Source organism: Carcharhinus amblyrhynchos, chromosome 3, assembly GCF_965287045.1.
Source record: "Carcharhinus amblyrhynchos chromosome 3, sCarAmb.v2.hapA, whole genome shotgun sequence".
Classification (NCBI taxonomy): domain Eukaryota; kingdom Metazoa; phylum Chordata; class Chondrichthyes; order Carcharhiniformes; family Carcharhinidae; genus Carcharhinus; species Carcharhinus amblyrhynchos.
Window position 1 is genome coordinate 129,901,629 of NC_137326.1, and position 21,687 is coordinate 129,923,315.

The 21,687-nt window shown below is 44.2% G+C and overlaps 2 protein-coding genes across 2 annotated transcripts in view; one reads left to right on the forward strand and one right to left on the reverse strand.

The window, feature by feature from the left end:
• LOC145341129 (mediator of RNA polymerase II transcription subunit 12-like protein) overlaps positions 1-21,687 on the forward strand; it is a 564,757-nt gene that overhangs the window by 242,586 nt on the left and 300,484 nt on the right.
• On the reverse strand, positions 8,456-9,849 carry LOC145341548 (P2Y purinoceptor 14-like). The gene has a single exon (XM_080186525.1). It carries the CDS (start codon positions 9,786-9,788, stop codon positions 8,757-8,759), a length of 1,032 nt encoding a protein of 343 aa, XP_080042651.1. The 5' UTR covers positions 9,789-9,849; the 3' UTR covers positions 8,456-8,756.

Sequence of the window (21,687 nt, forward strand, 5' to 3'; positions counted from 1 at the left end):
AATTGGTGTTTAACAACGTGATTTAAAGCCAAAAACACTCTTTTGTTGGAAGACCCATACATTATATACTGGAGCTGAGTAGAACTGTCAGAGATCCTGGGTACCAGCAACCTTAGGCACTCTGAGTTGACTTGAGTACAAACAGACCTAGACACCGTGGATAATCTGATGTGAGGCCTTCAATGACTTGTGCACAAGGAGAAACCAGCTTGCAATTGTCCTGCAAGTGTTTCTGAAGTTACAGTCCAACAACTTAGCATTTATAGTCAATTACAGCAAATCATTTTTCTAATCCTTCATTTGCATACCTATTCGCCAAACAAATCCTGGCTTTTCTCATTCGCTGAAAAACTGTCTTCTGCTAGTCCTTCATTTGCACAGCATATCCCCATATCTTGCCTTTGGTATTTGTTATGGAAAAATCTGACCTTGCTCATCCTCTGGTGAAGGCTGGAAAGCAGAATGTTATGGGGCCTATGCAGATGAAGATTAGCTTTTTCATGCTGAATAGCAGACACTGACTCCTTTCGAAGGCCTGTAAGCTGACAAACATTTTCCAAGACTGTCAGGGGCAGCCTTCCTAAGGTCTCCTTTCCAGTTTCATACTTGTTGAAGCCACAGGAATCAATATACATTTTGATCGTTGTGACCCTTATCAGGATCTCTTTCACTGGAAGTTATTCATGCAGCAGATTCATGTTTTAGCCTGCCCATATTCTCATCAGCCAGGGAGAACAGAAGCAGGATGCTAACACAGTGACTCAGATAAAGCCCATTTCAATGGCAAATAGGTTCATCACCCATTACCTGGGAATGTAATCAGTTGTGATCCAGGAGACAATGGCCTAGTGTTATTATCGCTAGGCTATTAATCCAGAAACTCAGCTAACGTTCGGGGGACCCGGGTTTGAATCCTGTCGCGGCAGATGGTACAAAGTATGAAACTTTAATTTGAACATGGTGTGGATTTGCCAGCATTGGACTGGAGTAGGCATCGTAGTAAGTAGTCTCACAACACCAGTTTAAAGTCCAACAGGTTTATTTGGTAGCACAAGCTTTCAGATTGCTGCCCCCCTCATCAGGTTAGTGCAGGATTTGGTTCACTAACAGGGCAGATATAGACACCAACTCAATAACAAGATAATGGTTGGAATGCGAGTCTTAACAGGTAATCAAGTCTTTACAGATACAGATGATATGAGTGGAGAGAGGGTTAAGCACAGTTTAAAGAGATGTGTATTGTCTCCAGACAAGAAAACTAGTGAGATGTTGCAAGCACAGGCAAGGTTACAGATAGTGTAACATGAACCCAAGATCCCAGTTGAGGCCGTCCTCATGTGTGCGGAACTTGGCTATCAGTTTCTGCTCGGCTCTGTTGAACACTTCAGCTTCCACACAATTTAACTTTCAAACTGTGAAACTTCAGTGAAAACGTTTTACCTTTTACAGAACTAGACTGAGAGTGGGATTTTCTGGCCCTGTCTGTGCCATGTTTCTTGGCGGTGGGAGTTGCCCTGCCATTGGCCAGCAGTGGGACCATTCGATCCTGCCATCGTCAATGGGATTTCCCGTTGAATCTCCCCCACCGGGTCCTCCCCCTTGGCAAAACCGGAAGATCCTGAAGGCAGAAAGAGCCAGAAAATCCCACTTTGAGTGAATGTTTCCCATTTACTTTGATATTTGTGGCTTGGACTGAGGACCACTGTGCCTCTTGATTCCTCCCTGGAGCTCTGCCCTCTATTCTCTGGTAAGGGAAGAAGCCAGAAGGTTGCAAGTATGAGAAGTAGACAGAGTGGCGAAGAGAGGACAGCGTTTGTGGGGGATGTCTGTGAGACACGGGAGTGAGATAGGACAAAGGTAAGGCTAGGTGTGAGTGTTGGCTATCAAATGGGATGTGCAAAGGCGTCTGCTTGGAGAGGAGTGATGTGTGTTGGTCTGAGTCGCGTTATGCCGGGCATGGAGTTTGGCACCTGAAAATGCTTTGTCGTTTTCTCACCCTCCAGAGGTTTGGGATTCTCTTCAGAGATGGTGTCTCAAGGTTTGAGGGAACTCACTCTGGCTGCACGCTTCCTTAGCCTGTCTGTTCACTCCTACTTAGTAGGAGCGGTTGACCTCATCCTTCCCAAGGATGGGAGAGAATATCTCACTGCAACAAATGCAACAGTAGACCCTGCAGCTTAGATTCCAATACTGTCAGGGGCAACCTTCCTAAGGTCTCCTTTCTAGTTTCATGCTTGTTGAAGCCACAGGAATCAATATATATTTTGATCATTGTGACCCTTTCACTCAGTGTCTCTTTCACTAGAAATTATTTTTGTGACAGATTCGTGTTTCATCTTGTCCATATTCTCATCAGCCAGAAGCAGGATGCTAACACAGTGGCTCAGTTAAAGCCCATTTCAATGGCAGATAGGTTCCTGACTCATTAACTGGGAATGTATTCAGTTGTGATCCTGGAGACAATGGCGTAGTGGTATTATTGCTCCACTATTAATCCAGAAACTCAGCTAATGTTCTGGGGACCCGGGTTCGAATCCTGTCACGGCAGATGGTGGAATATAAATTCAATTAAAAAATCTGGAATTAAGAATGTACTAATGGTCATGAAACCACTGCCGACTGTCGGAAAAACCCATCTGATTCACTAATGTCCTTTAGGGAAGGAAATCTGCCGTCCCTACTTGGTCGGGCCTCCATGTGACTCCAGAGCCACAGCAATGTGGTTGACTCAACTGCTCCTTGAAAAGGCCTAGTAAGCCACTCAGTTGTATCAGTTGCTACAAAATCAAGGGCAACTAGGGATGACCAGCCAGCAACACCTATGTCCCACGAATGAATGAAAAAAAAAACTTTAAGAATGGTTTGGCTCAATGGGTGGGACTTGGGATTCAGCCTTCCTATGAACCTGTGCGCCATAATTAGATTGTCATTTCACAGCAGTGCTTAGGACATGCTGCGTTATTGAGAGCGCTATCTTTCTGGTGATGTATTGAACTTGACTGCAGCCTGGTCCCTCTGGTGCTGGACAGAGCAGATTCTCTGACACTCTTCCAAGCAGAGCAAGGAGTTCTTTGCAATGTGTTGGCCAACATGCTTCCGCCATCCAATATCACGAGAAACTGACCATTCTCTTCATCGGAAAGTGATGGGATCTTTTGTCCAATATCGTGATTGTGTTTACCCTCAAAGCATTGGTTCTTGTGATGTCACGGGAAAATGGCGAGGCACGAGATGAATTCATATTCCCGATTGTTCCCTCCTTTGCAGGAAGGATGAATTTCAGTGTGACAAATGTGAGGAACTGTAGTGACCTTCGCTGAACTTTCACTCAGCTGATTTTATCCTTTTTTTTCCGTTAACTGCAGTCCTCAGTTTCTCCTTTTGGAGGACTGAACTCGGGTGGCACCAAATGTTCAGAAAATAAGGAAGTGACTTTTATGCTTTCTGTAATCGGATTGGAAGAAAGGAAAGTGAAAGGAACATATTCAAAGTAAAGTATTGCACAGGCCACGATTAAGCAAGGCACTGGGCATGATCCCACACGGGGATGCACAGAGAATGATGTGTCTGAACTGAATTGCGAAAGGCAACTGAAATTTGGGTCAATAACACAAAAGCAAATACAGCAAAGCAGAGTGAATGAAGAACAAAAGGAAAAGCAAAGTGGGAATAAAAATATAGAAAAGGAAAATAATAAAGCTTTTTATCAACACTTTTTATAAAAATGATATAAAGCACGATGGCTCAGTGGTTAGCACTGCTGCCTCACAGCGCCAGGGATCCGGGTTTGATCCTTGACTTGGGTCACTGTCTTTATGGAGTTTGCGCCTTCTCCACATGTCTGCATGGGTTTCCTCCGGTTTCCTCCCACAGTCCAAAGATGTGCGGGCTAGGTTGATTAACCATGCTAAGTTGCCCCTTAATATCAGGGGGATTAGCAGGGTAAATGTGTGAGGTTACAGGGATAGGGCCTGGGTGGGATTGTAGTGGGTGCAGACCCGATGGGCCAAATAGTCTCCTTCTGCACTGTAGAGATTCTGTGATTCGAAGATGAGAGAATACTCAGAGGTGGAAGAGACGGTCAATTATGGCGAAAGCAAAGTTGCTTTTGGGTGATGAAGGGCAGCTGGCATAATCAAATGATTACTGAGGGCAGGATTTTACGGCTTTGCTCATCCTGAAACCGTGTAATCCCGCTCGAAGTCAACAGACTGCCTGCCCCTCGCCCACTCCAATTCCTGTGGCGGTAACATTCTGACTCATGTTAGTTTCCATAGAATGATGTGATAATGGAAATGCAAGCGCATTTATTTACTGGCATCCTCTCCTATGCCGTGCCATTACATAAGAATTTTTGTGTCATACCAAGATGCTAGAGGAACTGGTGGAGCGGTTGGAGGGTGGGGGGAGCAATTTTCCTGTTCCGCCCACTACAGGAATCGGAGTAGGCGAGGGGCAGACTATGGAAATCTCCATTGACTTTGGGCAGGGTTTTCTGGATACACGGTGAGCTCGGCCTGGATCTCTTGTCTTTAGCACAGAAAAGGTTAAGGGAGCAGTTGACAGAGGTGTTCAGTATCCTCTATGGCTGAAGTCAATGAAGAGAAATTCTTCCCAGCAGCTGAAGGGTTGCTGACCAGAGGAACAAGACTTATCATTGGTAGAAGTGCCAAAGGTGAAATGACCATTTTTGTTGTATGATGTGTCACTTTGATTCAAAATGCATCCTGAAGAAGTCATAGCCATAGAGGTTTACAGCATGGAAGCAAGCTCTTTGGCCCAACTTGTGCATGCTGCACAATTTTTACCACTAAACTAATCCCAACTGCCCACATTTGTTCCATTTCCCTCTATACCCATCTTACCCATGTAACATGTGATAGGAGAAAGACTCAGTTGCGACTTTTGAAATACTTGACGGAGAATGGTTGCAGAGTTCTGGGGAATGCGACTGATTGGATAACTCTTTCAATGAGTTGGCACAGGCATGATTGGCCACATGGCCCTGTCCTGTAATTCCATGATTTTTTAAGTAATACCCAATCAGGTATTCAAGTGGCAACCCAGTGACACAGTGGTTAGCACTGCTAATCTCACAGCGCTAGGGACCTGGGTTCGATTCCGGTCTTGGGTGATTGGCTGTGTGGAGTTTGCACATTCTCTTTGTGTTTGTCCGGGTTTCCTCCGAGTGCTCAGGTTTCCTCCCAAGATGTGTGGGTTAAACGGGTTGGCCATTCTAAATTGCCCCTTAGTGTCAAAGATGTGCAAGTTAGGTGGATTGTCCATGATTAGTACACGGGGTTACGGGGATGGGATAGGTGTGATGGGCCTGGGTGTGATGCTTTTCCAGAGAGCTGGTGCAGACTCAATGACCCTCCTGCACTTTATGATTTTATGGGGCGGGGGAACGGGGGGTGGATTTCTCTCGTCCTGCCTGCCACGGGGATTGTGGCAGACAGAGGGTGGACCATGCAAATGAAGGTACAGAAACTGTTCATACGTTACTGCGTCATGGAATGCTGGTGGAGAAGTTTGCCCGCTTTCTGGAGGAGGAGGATGATGGCCTGGCCTTTGCGGTGCAAATGAACAGGGAGTTGTCAGCATTTGCTGCCTTTACCTCTGAAACTGAAGCCACTCCTTGTGCCTGTGTGTGCACGGTGAGGTGCAGAAATCCAGAAGTTGTTGTCAGTGATCCTGTGCTTCTCCATCGGATGCACTGCTCTCATCTCTCCAGAATACAATCAATTAGAAATCACTGAACTGACAAAACCTTCCGTTCTTACGTTTTAGTCTCACCTTGAAAAATGTACACCTTGTTGAATGCGATGTAAGTTCACAATTACTGTTAAACAGCCTCACTGGTGGATACAATTATGAAACTTCTGCAGTTTAATAAGAAATAACAATTTTAAATTTTTGTTTGAAGGTTTATTTGATCCTTTAGCTTTTACCCTAATCACATGTGTATGCCCCAATCATTTATTTCTCTGTCTGTAATGTATACTGTTTAAAAATTGAATGTGAAGGAATTCGGTAGAACTTACTTGCTATTTTGCTGTCAGTGAGAATGCTTCAATGTGATTGGCTGCTTACCCTTCTTCATGATATCACTATGATTGGATCTCTGGAGACCCCAGTGACTTGATGCGAGATTCAAATCGACATCAGCAATTGGGAAAACTACGCCACATCCAGATCCTAATCAACCACTGTGTAATTTTCCTGTCATTGTTATTTGTTTGGCCAATCATCTCAAATACGTTCCCTGCTATTCTTGATCTTTCTGTCAGTGGGAACAATTTCTTCCCCTTAGCTCCAAACAGACCCTCCATGAATTGGAAAGTTTCAATTGCAACTTTTGAAAGGGAATTGGATAAATACTTGACAGAGATTCCCACTTATTTTTCCACAAATTTCCACTTATTTTTCTTCTCTAAGGAGAAAAGCCCCAGCTTCTCCAATTTAGCCACATATTCGAGGTCCTCAACCCCGGGACCATTCTTGTGAATCTTTGGTGCCCCCTATCTAATGCCTTCACATCCTTCCTAAAGTGTGGCACGGCAGATGCATGGGCAGACCACCACCACCTACCTGCAAGGTCCCCTCCAACCCACTCACCATCCTGACTTGGAAATATATCACCGTTCCTTTGCAATCGCTGGGTCACAATACTAGAATTCCCTCCCTAACAGCATTGTGGGTCAACCCACAGCACTTGGTCTGTAGCGATTCAAGAAGGCAGCTCACCACCACCTTCTCAAATGCATCTAAGGATGGGCCAGCCAGCGATGCCCATGACCCACCAATAAATAAAAAAGTCCTGGACACAATGTGCCACTTGAGGCCAAGCCTGGATTTTTTTTTTACAAGTTCATTATAACTTGCTTTTGATCTCTAATCTTCATATTAATTAATATGTACATGTACACGCAGGTCCCGGTTTCTGCGTCCCCTTCAGAAATGTATCCTTTATTTTGCCTCTCCTTGTTCTTCCTCCACAAAATGAATCACTTCCCACTACTTTTCCAACACAACTTCTTTGAAAACTTAGGATGCCTCTGACATGCAAGTGAATGAAATCCTAAATTACAAATGTGGATCATCATGCTTTTTGAGTTGTCAAACCAATTGGTGAAGAATCTTAAGTTTCCCTACCACAGTCGATGGAAAGACACAAAATTGCACAGGTTCTTACCCCACAGAAAGAAATTGCAGTCAAATATTTCAGATACCTTAGTTGTGTTGTTGGGCTTTCAAAATATGAAGTTTTAATAGTAGGCTTGTTGATTGTGGGTTTGACAGAATTGTTCCAACTCAAAATTAGAGATCCTCAGAGGGAACTAAAGGGCACAAAGAAAGTTCTTCACATGACCGATAGATTTCCAGAAAAATGGATTATTGTTGTGTGGGCAAAGTTCTGTGACTGGCTGCGTAATAATGGATGTGTGCAAGGGAGAGAAACAGAATTAAGTACTTGAAGTGACACAGTAGTTCTGACACATTCAGTGGGCCACCTGTGGAATCAAGCAGTGGGCTCTTAGCTCCTGGGTGGTCTGTCTGTGGCCTCGGTTAAATTAAAGTTTATTTATTAGTCACAAGTAAGGCTTTCTTTAAAACTGTAATGAAGTTACTAGGAAAATTGCCTGGTGGCCACACTCTGACACCTTTTCAGGTCAATACACCTAGCCGGCATGCCTTTCTGACTGTGGGAGAAAGAGCGCCCGAAGGAAATCCACGCAGACACAGGGAAAACATGCAGACTCAACACAACCAGTGACCCGAGGTGGGAATTGAACCCAGGTCCCTAGCAGTGATAACCGTTGTGCCACCGTGCCATCCTCTGTCTTGTCAAAACGTGAATATTCAAGCCATTTTAAAATGTTTGCTTTTTGTAAAATAGCAATAACCAATTTGCAAATAGATTCTCTGTAAAACCGCTGAGTCTTTCAACATGACTCATAAGCCATGAGAATTTAGAATCAGTCTTTAAACTGTTCCTTACTCAGCTTTTTTAAAAAATAAATAAGCCACACGGCCTTGAGCTGTGGTTATTTTTACAGCTAGATTAATGTATTGAAATTTTTTTGATTCCTGTGTTGGCAGTTTGGCTAATTGTCTCTGTCAGCCCGTTGTGTAATTGTAACATTACTCAATTGTTGCTCAAATCAGTTACTAAATTTAAATCTGAAATGTTAACCCTAGATACTAAGGGACGCGGGCTATAGGCCACAAATAAGCCATGATCACACTGACTGGCAGAAAAGGCTTGAGGCCTAGATGGCGTACTTCTACCTCTGTGTTTCAAGTTTGGGTATTTAGAGGGAGGCTACGGCCTTGCGGTATTATCGCCATGGCAGACGGTGGAATTTGAATTCTATAAAAACTATCTGGAATTAAGAATCTACTGATAACCATGAAACCATTGCCGATTGTCGGAAAAACCCATCTGGTTCACTAATGTCCTTTAGGGAAGGAAATCTGCCGTCCTTACCTGGTCTGGCCTACATGTGACTCCAGAGCGACAGCAATGTGTTGACTGTCAGCTTGGGCAACTCAGGATGGGCAATAAGTGCTGGCCCAGCCAGCAACGCCCACGTCCCATGAATGAATTTAAAAAAATGGTCTTGGGGTTCGTCAATTTGTACGTGGTCTTTTGAGGAAATGACCTATATGAGCCTTGTGTGTGGGAAGAAATTGTATTCTTTAACAGGGGATTAAACACATACCTTCTCACTGTGATGGTGGAAATGGAGGAATTAATCAAGTATAATATGGGATACATTAACAGGGACAGAAATATTATTGAGGGCTAAATCCTTTGCCTTTTTCTCCAGACCCAATTTTGATCTAAATGTCTTGCAAAACAGGAAGTAGATCACCGGATCGAGGCACGCGTTAAGCGTTGACAGCAAGAGGGAAGATTCCTTAGCATAGTACAAAACCTTTTTCCAGTGGCACTCTGAAATGAGCTGTGTCTGACTTATAACGTAAGGAAGCCTTATGATGTGGTGAGGCACGAAGCAAACCAAGAACACGGCCAATAGGATGAGAATGTTGTTCTTTGCCTTGGCTTGCTTTTTCTGTGAGTGTGTAGAAGAAGACCGGTGAAGTTGTCTGGATATCTGAAAGTAAAAGTAACAAAGCCCAACTAACACAAACAGAAACACGATCACGCCAATAATGTGGAAGAACGCAGACACAATCCATTGCTCCCTGCCATGTTCGCAGACTTGAGAGTCCTGTGACTCTGACTCCTTATCTATGTTCATCAGAAGCGTGATAAAGGTCCCAAGAAGGAGGAGGGCACCCCAGGTTCCCAGAGAGAGACATTTGGCGGTCTTCAGATTTTGAAATGCGTGCACTTGGAGCGGCCTGACGATTTTCAGGTATCTGATGGCTGCGATGTAACCTAGAAAGCAAATACTGGAGTAGATGTTCAGGTAGAAGATGCACGCTACAAAATGGCAGTAAATTCTGTTCAAGCCTATTATGGGGCTTGAGCTGCCGTCTCTGAGGATTTTTATTGGTAGTGATAAGACCAGGAGGAAATCAGCTATGACCAGGTTCTTTAAATAGACCACAATGGAACTGTTGCTGGGGATGTGACAGAAGTATACCCAAAATACCAGACTGTTGAGAATGAATCCGGTTATACAAATTAATGTATAGGCAGTGATGGTGAATATTGTGAAACCTTTTGAAAAGTAGTTGCAAGAGGGGAAATTGTCTGCCATGCTGGTGAAGTTTGTTCCACTCTCAATTGCATAGTTTCCTGTAGAGGTAGCCATGGAAGCATCGGAGGCTTGGCGATGGAACAAGTTTGTTGGTCAGTTTTGGCTTTTTCCAAAATAAATCCCAGTACGTTTTTTTTTCCTCCCCTTCAGATCGAGTTCCTGTTTGCCGCTAGGGCCAAAACAAAAGTGATAGAGAAGAGTAACAGATACTGACGGCTTGTTAAAACAGGAATAAGTCTCAGTTTTGAGGTAGCTCCTTCCAAACCCACCCCCTCTACTGCCTAGAAGGACCTAGAAGGCAATAGATGTTTGGGGGACACCATCATCTGTAGGTTCTCCCCCAAGCCACACGCCCTATCCTGACTTGGAAGAAAATTGCCTTTCCTTCACTGGCACTGGGTCTAAATCTTGAAAACTCCATCCCTGACAGCACTGAGGGTGTCCCTACACCACATAGACTGTGACAGTTCAAGAAGGTGACTTAGCACCACCTTAACATTGGGGATGGGAAGCAAATTTAGCCTAAATTTTGTGTGAAATAATTTTCTTAAGTTAAGCCATTACTAGCCCAGTTTATTTGACAAATCTGTAATTGTAATGTTATAAATGAGAGCAAATATTTAAATGATGATGCTTTTCTATTGTTAAGTAGAAAACAAATTTAGCAGCCCGTTTTCTTGTCGTCCTCATTTAAAAAGCAGTAACAACATTTAAAAAGCATTTGGATGAGGACATGGATGGAAAAGGATTAGAGGGATATGGGCCAAGCACAAGCAACTGGGACTAGCTGGAAGGGCACCAGGGTTGGATAGATTGGTTGGGCTAATGGGCCTGTTTTGGTGCTGTGTTGCTCTATGATTCTAAGTACTTGGAGCCACGCTTGAAGTGCCCCGACCTACAAGCCTACAGATCAAGAGCTGGAAAGCAGGCTGAGGTGTGTGGCATCTAGTTTTGCTGTCCTTATCTGAAGAAGGATGTCCTTGCTGTAGAGGGAGAGCAGCGAAGGTTTACCAGGCTGATCCCTGGGGTGTCAGGTCAGTCATATGAGGAGAGACTAAGTCAGTTAGGATTATATTCACCAGAATTGAGAAGTGTGAGAGAGGATCTCATAAAAACATATAAAATTCTAACAGGATTAGACAGGATAAATATAGAAAAGATGTTCCTGTTGGTGGGGGGAGTCCAGAAGTCGAAGTCATAGTTTGAGGAAAGGAGGAAATCTTTTAGGACGGAGGTGAGGAGAGATTTCACCACCCAGAGAGTAGTGTATGTGTGGAATTCACTACCATAGAAAGTAGTTAAGGCCAAAACATTCTGTGATTTCAAGAAGGAATTTGATACAGCTCTTGGGGCTAAAGGGATCAAGATGTATGGGGGAGGGAGGAAGGCAGAATATTGAATTTGATGGTCAGCCATGATCATAATGAATGGTAGAGCAGACTCGAAGGGCTGAATGGCCTACTACTGCTTCCAGTTGCTATACCTACGAGGTTGGATGGCTGCTGGTTGGCTGGCATGGACACAGGCTGAATGATCTCACTCTGTGCTATATATTTCCATGACTCTGTGATGTGGACTACCTGTTTGGCCCTGAAGCTATACAGACCAGAAGGCCAGCGAGTTAGGGATTGCTGTGTGTTGTGTAATTTGGCACACATTGAGTAATTGGACACAACAGTCGCTTCCCATGACTTTGGGCTGGGGAGGAAGAAAATCGTAGAGGATATAAATTGGGTAAGGGCATGATGGTTGACTAGGCTACTGGACAATTACGACACAGAGGTTAATTCTCTTTAACTCGCATCATAATCAGCTACGGTTATTTGAAAAGGTGTTAACTTTCTTAATTAACATTTAAAGCTTTATTAATATCAAGGCCTGACACTTGCTTTAATCATTAACAAGGTATTTTATTTAAATAACTAGGAACTTTAACTAAACAATTAATATATTAATTAAGGTACAGTTCGACTGAAATGCTGTTCAAATAATACGAGGAACATTTATTACCAAAACAGTAATAACAGAATTTTAGTCACTCTTAGAGAAATGATACAACCAGCCTTGATGAAATTTGGAAGCTTTTGGAGTTCTTCTGTAGTTGTCTGCTGACTGTAAGGACCTTGTGACTTGATATCCCGCTGTTAGATAGCTGGACAATTATCTAAAGAGATATTTAAACTGACAGGGACGGAGAGCTGCTCTAGAGATAAATGCTGGCTTTTTGACTGGCTGCCCTGGCCTCTGGAGATTTTTTTCTCGCAGGATGTTCCCTGGAGATGGCTGTTGCTTTGGCCTTCTGTACCTGCCATGACCTCGCAATTTTCTTATACCAGGATTGGTTTGATGCTGTCAACACTATCAGTTTCAAATCTGATCGGCTCTTAATAGTTGATGGTCCTTTTTAAACTGATAGGCTGGCAGAACGCAAACGCCTGTTGCCAAGTCAATCCTGATGCATGGTCCTTTTGAAACAGTTATTGTAACCTGGAGTCTGTGTGTATTCTGCATTTTAGCAAAGAACTCAAACAAAGCTTTTAAAGGGACTACACACTGTTTCCTTTCCCTCTGGCATTTTTAAAAGTTCTTTTATATTTTTACAAACATTCTTGATATCTTTACAAGCTTGACTTCACAATACCACTGTCTAATTGCGTGTGTAGAATTGCTATTTGCCAGAGTTATTAGGGAGCTGACTGAAACTACCAAACCACCCCAAGCAAGTGATTGAAAGAGTGGTGGAATAAAATTCACTAAAAATTTTCTAACGAGAATTAGGTAAATAGTTAGAGGAAAGATTGCGGGCTATGAGGCAATAACACGGGGATTGTGACTAAATAGCTAGATTGTCAGGTCAGGATAGACATAGTGGGCTGAATGACTCCGGCGTCTGCTGTAAGATTCTATGACTCAGTTTCCTCCTGTCTCGAGGATGCTGAGAGTGTGGGAAACATAACTGTTCTCTTGTACTAACTTTCAGAAGGCTTGCATAGCCGAGAAACAGCAAGTCTTCTCTAAGCAGGAAGCAGCATTTAACATACAGAGAAAAATTATTTTTTAAAAGTAGTTGGTGGATCAAAAGTTAAGCCTCCAACCTTGTCACTGCTTGGTGGTCCTGAGGATGCAGGTGAAGTTGTACAAGTTGAACATACCTTCTGTTCTTATGGCAAGTTCCACACACTGAGCAGAGAACCATATAAGGAGTGTGTGCTGGACATAACTGTAGGGAATTCCTGTCCTCATTCTGTGATCTACCTTACTTCCAAATCTATATCTGGGCAGCAGCCAGAATGGGGCTGGTGGGGAGTGGCTTTTAACTCATTTTCTAAAGTTTGCCTTGCTTTGCTGCCAATCTTAATAACTAATTGCTCCTTAGCACTAGCTAAAGGAGTGAATAATTCAAATAGAATCAAACTATGGGCAGCAGATTCACATTTCAGACATTTTTGAACCCTCACAGTGATTAATTCTGCTGCCTCACAGAGCCAGGGACCCAAGTTTGATTCCCGGTTTGAGTCACTGTCTGTGTGGAGTTTGCACATTCTCCCCTTGTCTGCGTGGGTTTCCTCCAGCTGCTCTGGTTTCCTCCCACAGTCTGAAAGATGTGCGGGTTAGGTGTATCGGCCGTGCTAAATTCTCCCTCAGTGTAGCCGAACAGCCACTGGAGTGTGGCGCCTAGGGGATTTTCACAGTAACTTCATTGCGGTGGGAACGCACAGACTTTGCACAGTGACCCAAACTGGGAATCGAACCCGGGTCGCTGGCATTGTGAGACAGCGGTACTAACTGCTGTGCCACTGTGCTGCCCTCTGGACAGGACTAGCAGATTTCTGAAGAAAGCAAAGTTGTATTCAGTCAGGGAGAACTTCAGCTGAATTTGTTCTCTTGAAAAGAGGAAATAGGTGATGTTCTTTACTTTCCCTCTTGGATGGAGCCGTTTAGTTTGTGGCTGTGAACAGCAGCAGCCTCTGTACCAGAGCCAGCAGGAACTGAACGAATGAAAACCAGCCCCTTTCATTGTGTCTTTCATTGTGAGAAAACTCTTTTAAGTTTCCATCGCGTGGCTTTGTGATAACAAGCCTGCAAGCGACAGCTTTCTATTCTGAGCAGAATGAGCACAGCCCAAGCTTACTGTTAAATCTTCAACCATATTTGCATCCAATCTGACGCTTTGCATGTTTAAATCAATCACGATACTTTCCAACCAAATGCTTGGACAAACTATCCAGATTTAGCTTTGCGCATGACGCGATGAAGATATTGACTAGTGGTAATTAGCGGCAAACATAATCAAATGTTACATAAAAGTGGCACTTACCGACCAAACCTGTGACACTGCAGCCCTGTTCACCTTGCTGAGCTGATTGTTGAAAGCACAATCTGTTCCTATTGGTCCACTCTGCTTCTTGGGTTGGCTGATCACAGCTTCCTGTTGTTAGTGAGGTAAAGGATGTCATTTTATGTCGTCAGGTCTTGGTGCTTACTCAATTGTTTCAGGAAGATTGTGGTGTCGTGTAGATACCACTGGCCCAGGCAACACACTGGACACAGAAACGGAACACGCTGGGAAATCTCGGTAGGTCCGACAGCATGTGTGGAGAGAGACCAGAGCTAACGTTTTGAGTCTGGATGCCCCTTTGTCTGAGCAGGGGATATATGGGCTAGGTATGGGTTCAAATTCCATCATGGCCACTGGTTGAATTTGCCTTAAATTTAAATTCAATGAATCAGTACATTTAATTACTTAAAAAAAAATTTGCAATAAAACTAGTTTCAGGCCTGGATTTACTGCTTTTCTGTTCATGTCAGGCTATGAGGCAGGGAAAGCCAACATTGCCATCAACGCCACTGGAGTGAGAAAAACTTCTATTTATAGCCGGCACCAACCAGCACTCTGTAGTAACCAGAACTCTGGGGTTAGTCTCTCATCCCTCTGAAATTGCTGCTAACACTCGTTCCCCTTCAGCCTTATTCTCACGCAACTTTAATGTTTCATTAAGTGGCACCTCATGTTCCCGGAACATGCTGGATTACAGATAGTTTGCTGTGGGCTCTTTTACGACCATCAGCCGTCTCAAAGCCTGTTATGTATTTTTGAAGTGCAGTCACTGATGTAAAGTTGGAAGGGGGCAGACCGGTGGCACAGTGCTGCTGCCTCACAACACCAGCAGCCGGGGCTCAATTCCTGGCTCGGGTCACTCTCTGTGGAGAGACTGCATGTTCTCCCAGTGCCTGCATGGTTTTTTTCTAGTTGCTCTGGTTTCCTCCCACAATCTGAAAGATGTGTTGGTTAGGTACATCGGCCGTGCTAAATTCTCCCTCAGTGTACCTGGACAGGCGCTGGAGTGTGGCGATTAGGGGATTTTCACAGTAACTTCATTGCAATGCTAATGTAAGCCTACCTGTGATGCTAATGCATTAACTTAACAAAAACCACGGCAGCCAACTTGTGCACAGCAACCTTCCACAAAGAACAATGCCATAATGGCCAGATAATATGGGGAGACCATGGTCTAGTGGTATTATCATTAGATTATTAATCCAGAAACTCAGCTAATGTTCTGGGGACCCAGGTTCGAATCCCACCACAGCAGAAAGTGGAGTTTGAATTCAGTAAAAAAAAAATCTGGAATTAAGAATCTGTTGATGACTGTGAACCATTGTTGATTGTTGGAAAAGACCATCTAGTTCACTAATGTCTTTTAGGGAAGGAAATCTGCCATCATTGCCTGGTCTGGCCTACGTGTGACTCCAGAGCCACAGCAATGTGGTTGTCACTCAACTGCCCTCTAAGGCAACTAGGGACGGGCAATAAATGCTGGCCAGTCAGTGGTGCCCATGTCTCATGAACTAATAAAATACATTGTGTAGCGATGTTGATTTGGTTAGAAGAGTATTGGTCAGGGCACTGAGGATAACTCTTTTATGGCATAGAATATTTTACACACACCTGAGAAGGATAGACAGGGCCTTGGCTTAACATCTGGATGGACATCTCCAACAGCACAGCACTCCCTCAGTACGACCCCAGGAGTGTCAGGCAAAATCCTCTGATCACATCCAGGAATGGGACGTTAAGCCCAATCTTCTGACAGAGTGATGAATGTGTTATCACTGAGCAGTGTTTGGAAGTGAATGGGATGAAGTTATAGAAACAAAGCAGAGGAGGAGGCCATTTTTCCAATTGTGGCCTTACCAATGTCTTGTACAACTTCAACAAGATGATCCAACTCCTGTATTCAGTGTTTTGACCAATTAAACCAAGCATGCCGAATGCCTCCTTCACCACCCTGTCTACTTGTGTCTCCACTTTCAAGGAGTTAGGAACCTGTATCCCTAAATCTCTTTGTTCTATAATGTTCCCCAATGCCCGACCATTAACTGAGTAAGTCCTGCCTGGTTTAATCTCGTATTCATCTAAATTAAATGCCATCTGCCATTTATCAATCCACTGGCCCAATTGATCAAGATCACGTTGCAATCCTAGATAACCTTCTTCACTGTCCACTATGCAACCAATCTTGGTGTCATCTGCAAACTTACTAACCAAACCTCCTAAGTTCTCATCCAAATCATTAATATAATGTGGACCCAGCACTGATCCCTGAGGCACACCGCTGGCTACCGGCCTTCTGTTTTAAAAACAGCCCTTTACAACCACCCTCTGTCTCCTGTTATCACACCAATTTTGTATCCAATTGGCTACCTCACCCTGGATCCCGAGAGATTTAACTTTATGCAACAACCTGCAGTGCAGGACCCTGTCAAAGGCCTTGCTAAAGTCCATGTGGACAACATCAACTGCACTGCCCTTATCTACCTTCTTGGGTTACTCCTTCAAAAAACTCAGTCAAATTTGTGAGACATGATTTTCCACCCACAAAGCCACGCTGACTGTCCTTAATCAATCCTTACCTCTCTAAATGCCTGTCGATCCTGTCTCTCAGAACACCTTCCAACAACTTACTCACTACAGACATTAGGCTTACTGGTCTGTAGTTCCCAGGTTTTTCCCTGCAGCCCTTCTTAAACAAAGGCTTAATATTTGGCACACTCCAATCTTTAGGCACCTCACCTGTGGCTGTCCATGATTCAAATGTCTCTGTTAGGGGACCTGCAATTTCCTCCCTCGCCTCCTACACGTCCTGGGATACACTTATCAGGTCCCAAGGATGTATCTACCTTGATGCACTTTAAGACTTCCAGCACCACCTCCTCTGTAATATGTGCATTCCTTAAAACATCACTATTTATTTCCCCAAGTTACCTAACATCCATGCCTTTCTCAACAATAAATAGTGATGAGAAATATTCATTTAGGATTTCACCCATCTCTTGTGGTTTTATATATAGATGACCTTGTAATCATAGAATCTTTACAGTGCAGGAGGCCATTCAACCCTTCAGGTCTGCACCAACCACAATCCTACCCAGATCTTATTCCCGTAACCCCACACATAAAACCCTGCCAATCCCCCTGACACGAGTGTCAATTTAGCATGGCCAATCCACCTAACCAGCACGCCTTTGTAACGTGGGAGGAAACCAGAGCATCTGGAAGAATCCCATGCAAGGAGAACATGCAAACTCCACAATGATAGTGACCTGAGACCAGAATTGAACTCAGGTCCCTGGCGCTGTGAGGCAGCAGCACTAATCACTGAGCCACCATGCTGCCCTTGTTGATCCTTTAGAGGCCCTATTCTCTCCCTAGTTACTCTTTTGCCCTTTATGTAATTGCAGAAGCTCTTTGGATTCTCCTTCTGCCTTATCTGCCAAGGCAACCTCGTGTGTGCAAAGTTTCAAATGGTGTCTGATAGCTGTACATTAAGGTAAATAGGGATTTATGTGCAGCTGTCGTGAAGATTGCCTAGATGGCAAAATGAAAACTTGGAGTGAGATCAAGGTACAGAAAAGCGGCCTGGTAAAATTAAAATGTTAATTTGTCCCTTTCCTTTGGGAATGTGAAGGGCATTTTTTTATAAATGGAGCCAGGTGTGACTCATAGTATGGGCAGTGACTTGGGCAATCAGATTTAACTGGTCAGCAAATCATGTGTAAAATGAAGCATCTGTGGCTTGGTTTGTTATATTATTGTTTACAATGTCAAACCATTTGTTTTGCCTTTACTTCCTCTGGAGTTAACCATTCCAACACTCTGGTTGCTGAACCTTCCACCTTGCACCCTCTGTAAACTTGAGCTGATCCAAAATTCAGCTACTCATACCTTCACTTGGATCAGATTTTAACCCCTAACCCGCATTGGCTCCGGCCCGGTAAGCTCCTGAATTTAAAATTCATATCTTTCTTTTTCAAATCTCGCCATGACCTTACCTCACCGTTTCTCCGTACCTTCCTCCAACCTCACAACCCTTCCAGGTCTCTGCGCTACTCAAGTTCTGTTCCCTTGTGGCATTTTTATTCTTTTCATATTGGCATTGACAATATTTCCTTGATCCTTTCCTGTGGAATTTCTTGCCCTGAGTGTAGAATCATAGAATCCTTACACTGAAGAAGGAGGCCATTTGGGCCATTGTGTCTGCACCAACAACAATCGCACCCAGGCACTATCCCCACAACGCCACATATTTACCCTGCCAACCCCCTTGACACTAAGGGGCAATTTTGCATGTCCAGTCTACCTAATCTGCGCATTTTTGGATTGTGGGAGGAAACCAGAGCACTCGGAGGAAACCCACACAGACGTGGAGAGAACATGCAAAGTCCACACGTTCACCCAAGGTCGGAATTAAATCCAGGTCCTTGGCGCTGTGAGGCAGTAATACTAAACACTGTGCCACAGTGGCGCTTGTACTCTTCCTTCTTCAAACCCAACTCTTTAGGTCACCCATTCTAATGTCGCCTTTTGTGGATCATTGCCCAAACACGATCGATTACGCACCTCTGAAGCACCTGGGGCAATTTAGTATGGTCAATCCGCCTCACATCTTTGGACTGTGAGAGCCCTGATGAAGGGTCATCCAGACTGAAGTGTTGGCTCTATTGTCCCTCCATAAATACTGTCAGATTTGTTGAATTTCTCCAGATAGAAGAAAGAACCAGAGGATATGTTATGTAAATATGCCTGAAAAGTACTTTCTGACAAGGAAGATAACCAAAAGCAAGTGTTAAAATTGGTGGATAAGGAAAAGGAGGTAGAATCGCTGTAGAAGATTCTGAAATTGATTAAGTGAACACTAAGGAAGTGTTTAAGAATCTAAATATAATAGAGTTACCTTTCAAAGTAATTTCAAAGGGCTATTACAGTCACATGAAGCTATTTGTGGGAATACATTAGGGAAAATAAGTTTGGCTGTACTGATGTAGATGTGGGGGTTGGTTTCAATAAGGCAACATCTTAATAGATTAAATGCAGTAAAATTAGCACAAGTGCAAAATGAAATTGAGTTCGCTCTTCAGAATGACATCATTGAGTCCAGTTGCAGCAACTGGAGTGCACCTGTTGTGATGGTACCAAAATCAGATGGAACACACGGACTGTGGGGGCGATCTTACCAAATAAAATTCTAAGTGCCAAATGAGCATGGAAAGGAGAGATAATCACGCCCATTCATTAGGCGATCTCCCAGACACAATTGTACGGCACTTAGAAAAAAAATCCAAGTGTGATTCTTGCCAACAGGGGGAGTGGGCAGATACTATTTGTGCCAGGAAGCCGGTTGCTGAGCTCTTGGGGCGCCATTGTGCAGGAACCCCAATTTCCCAGTCCACCAGCCCGATTTTCACCTCTTGCTTGATCTAATTGCTCGTCACACTGACTGGTGGGATGAGCCGGTACGATCGCTGCCTGGGTGTGGGTTATCAAAAAGTGAAGACAGTGTCAAAGCAGATTTGTATCTTAATCCACATTTGGAAGATTGCATTGAGGAAGTGGAACCATCAAAATTCTTCACCAAAATTGACTTTCTGAGAGAATGTTGGCAAATAATCTTATCGGAAAGGGCTAGACAGATGTATCAGCTTTTTGTAATGCCGGATGAGCTTCATCAGTTATGCCAATTTGGTATGACTGCTGCAGCAGGAACTTTTCAATGACTGACAAAAAAGTTATTGCAGGACTGAATAATTGTGCTGTTTATACTAATAAGAACATAAGAACATAAGAAATAGGAGCAGGAGTAGGCCATCCAGCCCTTCGAGCCTGCCCCGCCATTCAATAAGATCATGGCTGATCTGTCGTGGCTCAGTTCCACATTCCCGCCCTCTCCCCATAACCCTTAATCCTCTCTCTTATCAAGAACCCATCAACCTGCGTCTTAAAAATATTTAGCGAGGCAGCCTCCACCACTTCAACGGGCAGAGAATTCCAGAGATTCACCACCCTTTGAGTGAAGAAGTTCCTCCTCAACTCCGTTCTAAACTGCCCCCCCCTTTATCTTGAGGCTGTGACCCCTAGTCCTATTATCCTTTCTGAGCGGGAAGAGTCTCTCCACCTCTATCCTATCCATCCCATTCATCATCTTATACGTCTCAATGAGATCTCCCCTCATTCTTCTAAACTCTAACGAGTACAAGCCTAGTTTATTCAGCCTCTCCTCATAGCTCAACCCCCTCAACTCCGGTATCAGCCTAGTAAACCTCCTCTGCACTCCCTCCAAGGCCAAAATATCCTTGCGTAAGTACGGCGCCCAAAACTGCACACAGTACTCCAGCTGCGGCCTCACCAATGCCCTATACAGCTGCAGCAAGACCTCCCTACTTTTATATTCAATCCCCCTCGCTATGAAGGCCAGCAACCCATTCGCCTTCCTGACCACCTGCTGCACCTGCAAGCTGAGTTTTTGCAACTCATGCACAAGGACCCCAAGGTCCCTCTGCACCGTCGCCTGCTGCAGTTTTTCGCCACGTAAGTAATAATCCTTCCTACCATTCTTCCTACCAAAGTGGACCACCTCGCACTTGCCAACATTAAATTCCATTTGCCATTTCCTGGCTCATTCGCCCAGCCTATCTAGATCCTTCTGTAGACTCTCCACACCCTCCGCACAATTTGCCTTTCCACCAATCTTGGTGTCATCAGCAAATTTTGACACTCTACATTCGGTTCCCTCCTCCAGATCATCTGTATAAATGGTAAATAGCTGAGGCCCCAGCACCGACCCCTGGGGCACTCCACTAGTCACCATCCGCCAATCCGAATAGCACCCATTGACCCCCACTCTCTGCCTCCTATTTGACAACCAATCCTCTATCCACGCTCACACCCTACCCCCAACTCCATGTCCCCTGACCTTCTGCAATAACCTCTTGTGAGGTACCTTGTCAAACGCCTTCTGAAAATCCAGAAAGACCACATCCACCGGCTCTCCTCTATCCACCGCCCTAGACACATCCTCATAGAACTCCAGTAAATTTGTCAGACACGACTTCCCTTTAATGAAACCGTGCTGCGTCTGCTCTATCAAGCAATTCCTCTCAAGATGCCTCGCTATTTCCTCCTTGATGACGGATTCTAACATTTTACCTACAACAGACGTTAAACTAACCGGCCTATAATTCCCCGCCTTTTGCCTGGCACCCTTCTTAAACAACGGCGTAACATTAATTTTCAGTCCAACTTGGGAGAAGCAGTTACAACATGTAAAAGAACGCTTGATTGACTGCAAAAGTCTAAGTTGGTGAAGAGCTTGGCTAAGAATGAATTTGCAAAAGCACAAGGGGGAGGCGATGGCCTAGTGGTATTATCACTGGACTGTTAATCCAGAAACTCAGCTAATGTTCTGGGGACCTCTGTTCAAATCCCACCACGGCAGGTGGTGGAATTTGAATCCAGTAGAAAAAGAATCTGAAATTAAGATTCTACTGATGACCATGAAGCGATTGTCAGTGAAAACCCATCTGGTTCACTGATGTCCTTTAGGGAAAGAAATCTGCTGTCCTTACCTGATCTGGCCAACATGTGACTCCAGCAACGTGGTTGACTCTCAACTGC

Bases quoted from the DNA above. Each gene is read 5' to 3' on its own strand.
- LOC145341548 (XM_080186525.1), bottom strand. From the start codon at position 9,788: ATGGCTACCTCTACAGGAAACTATGCAATTGAGAGTGGAACAAACTTC.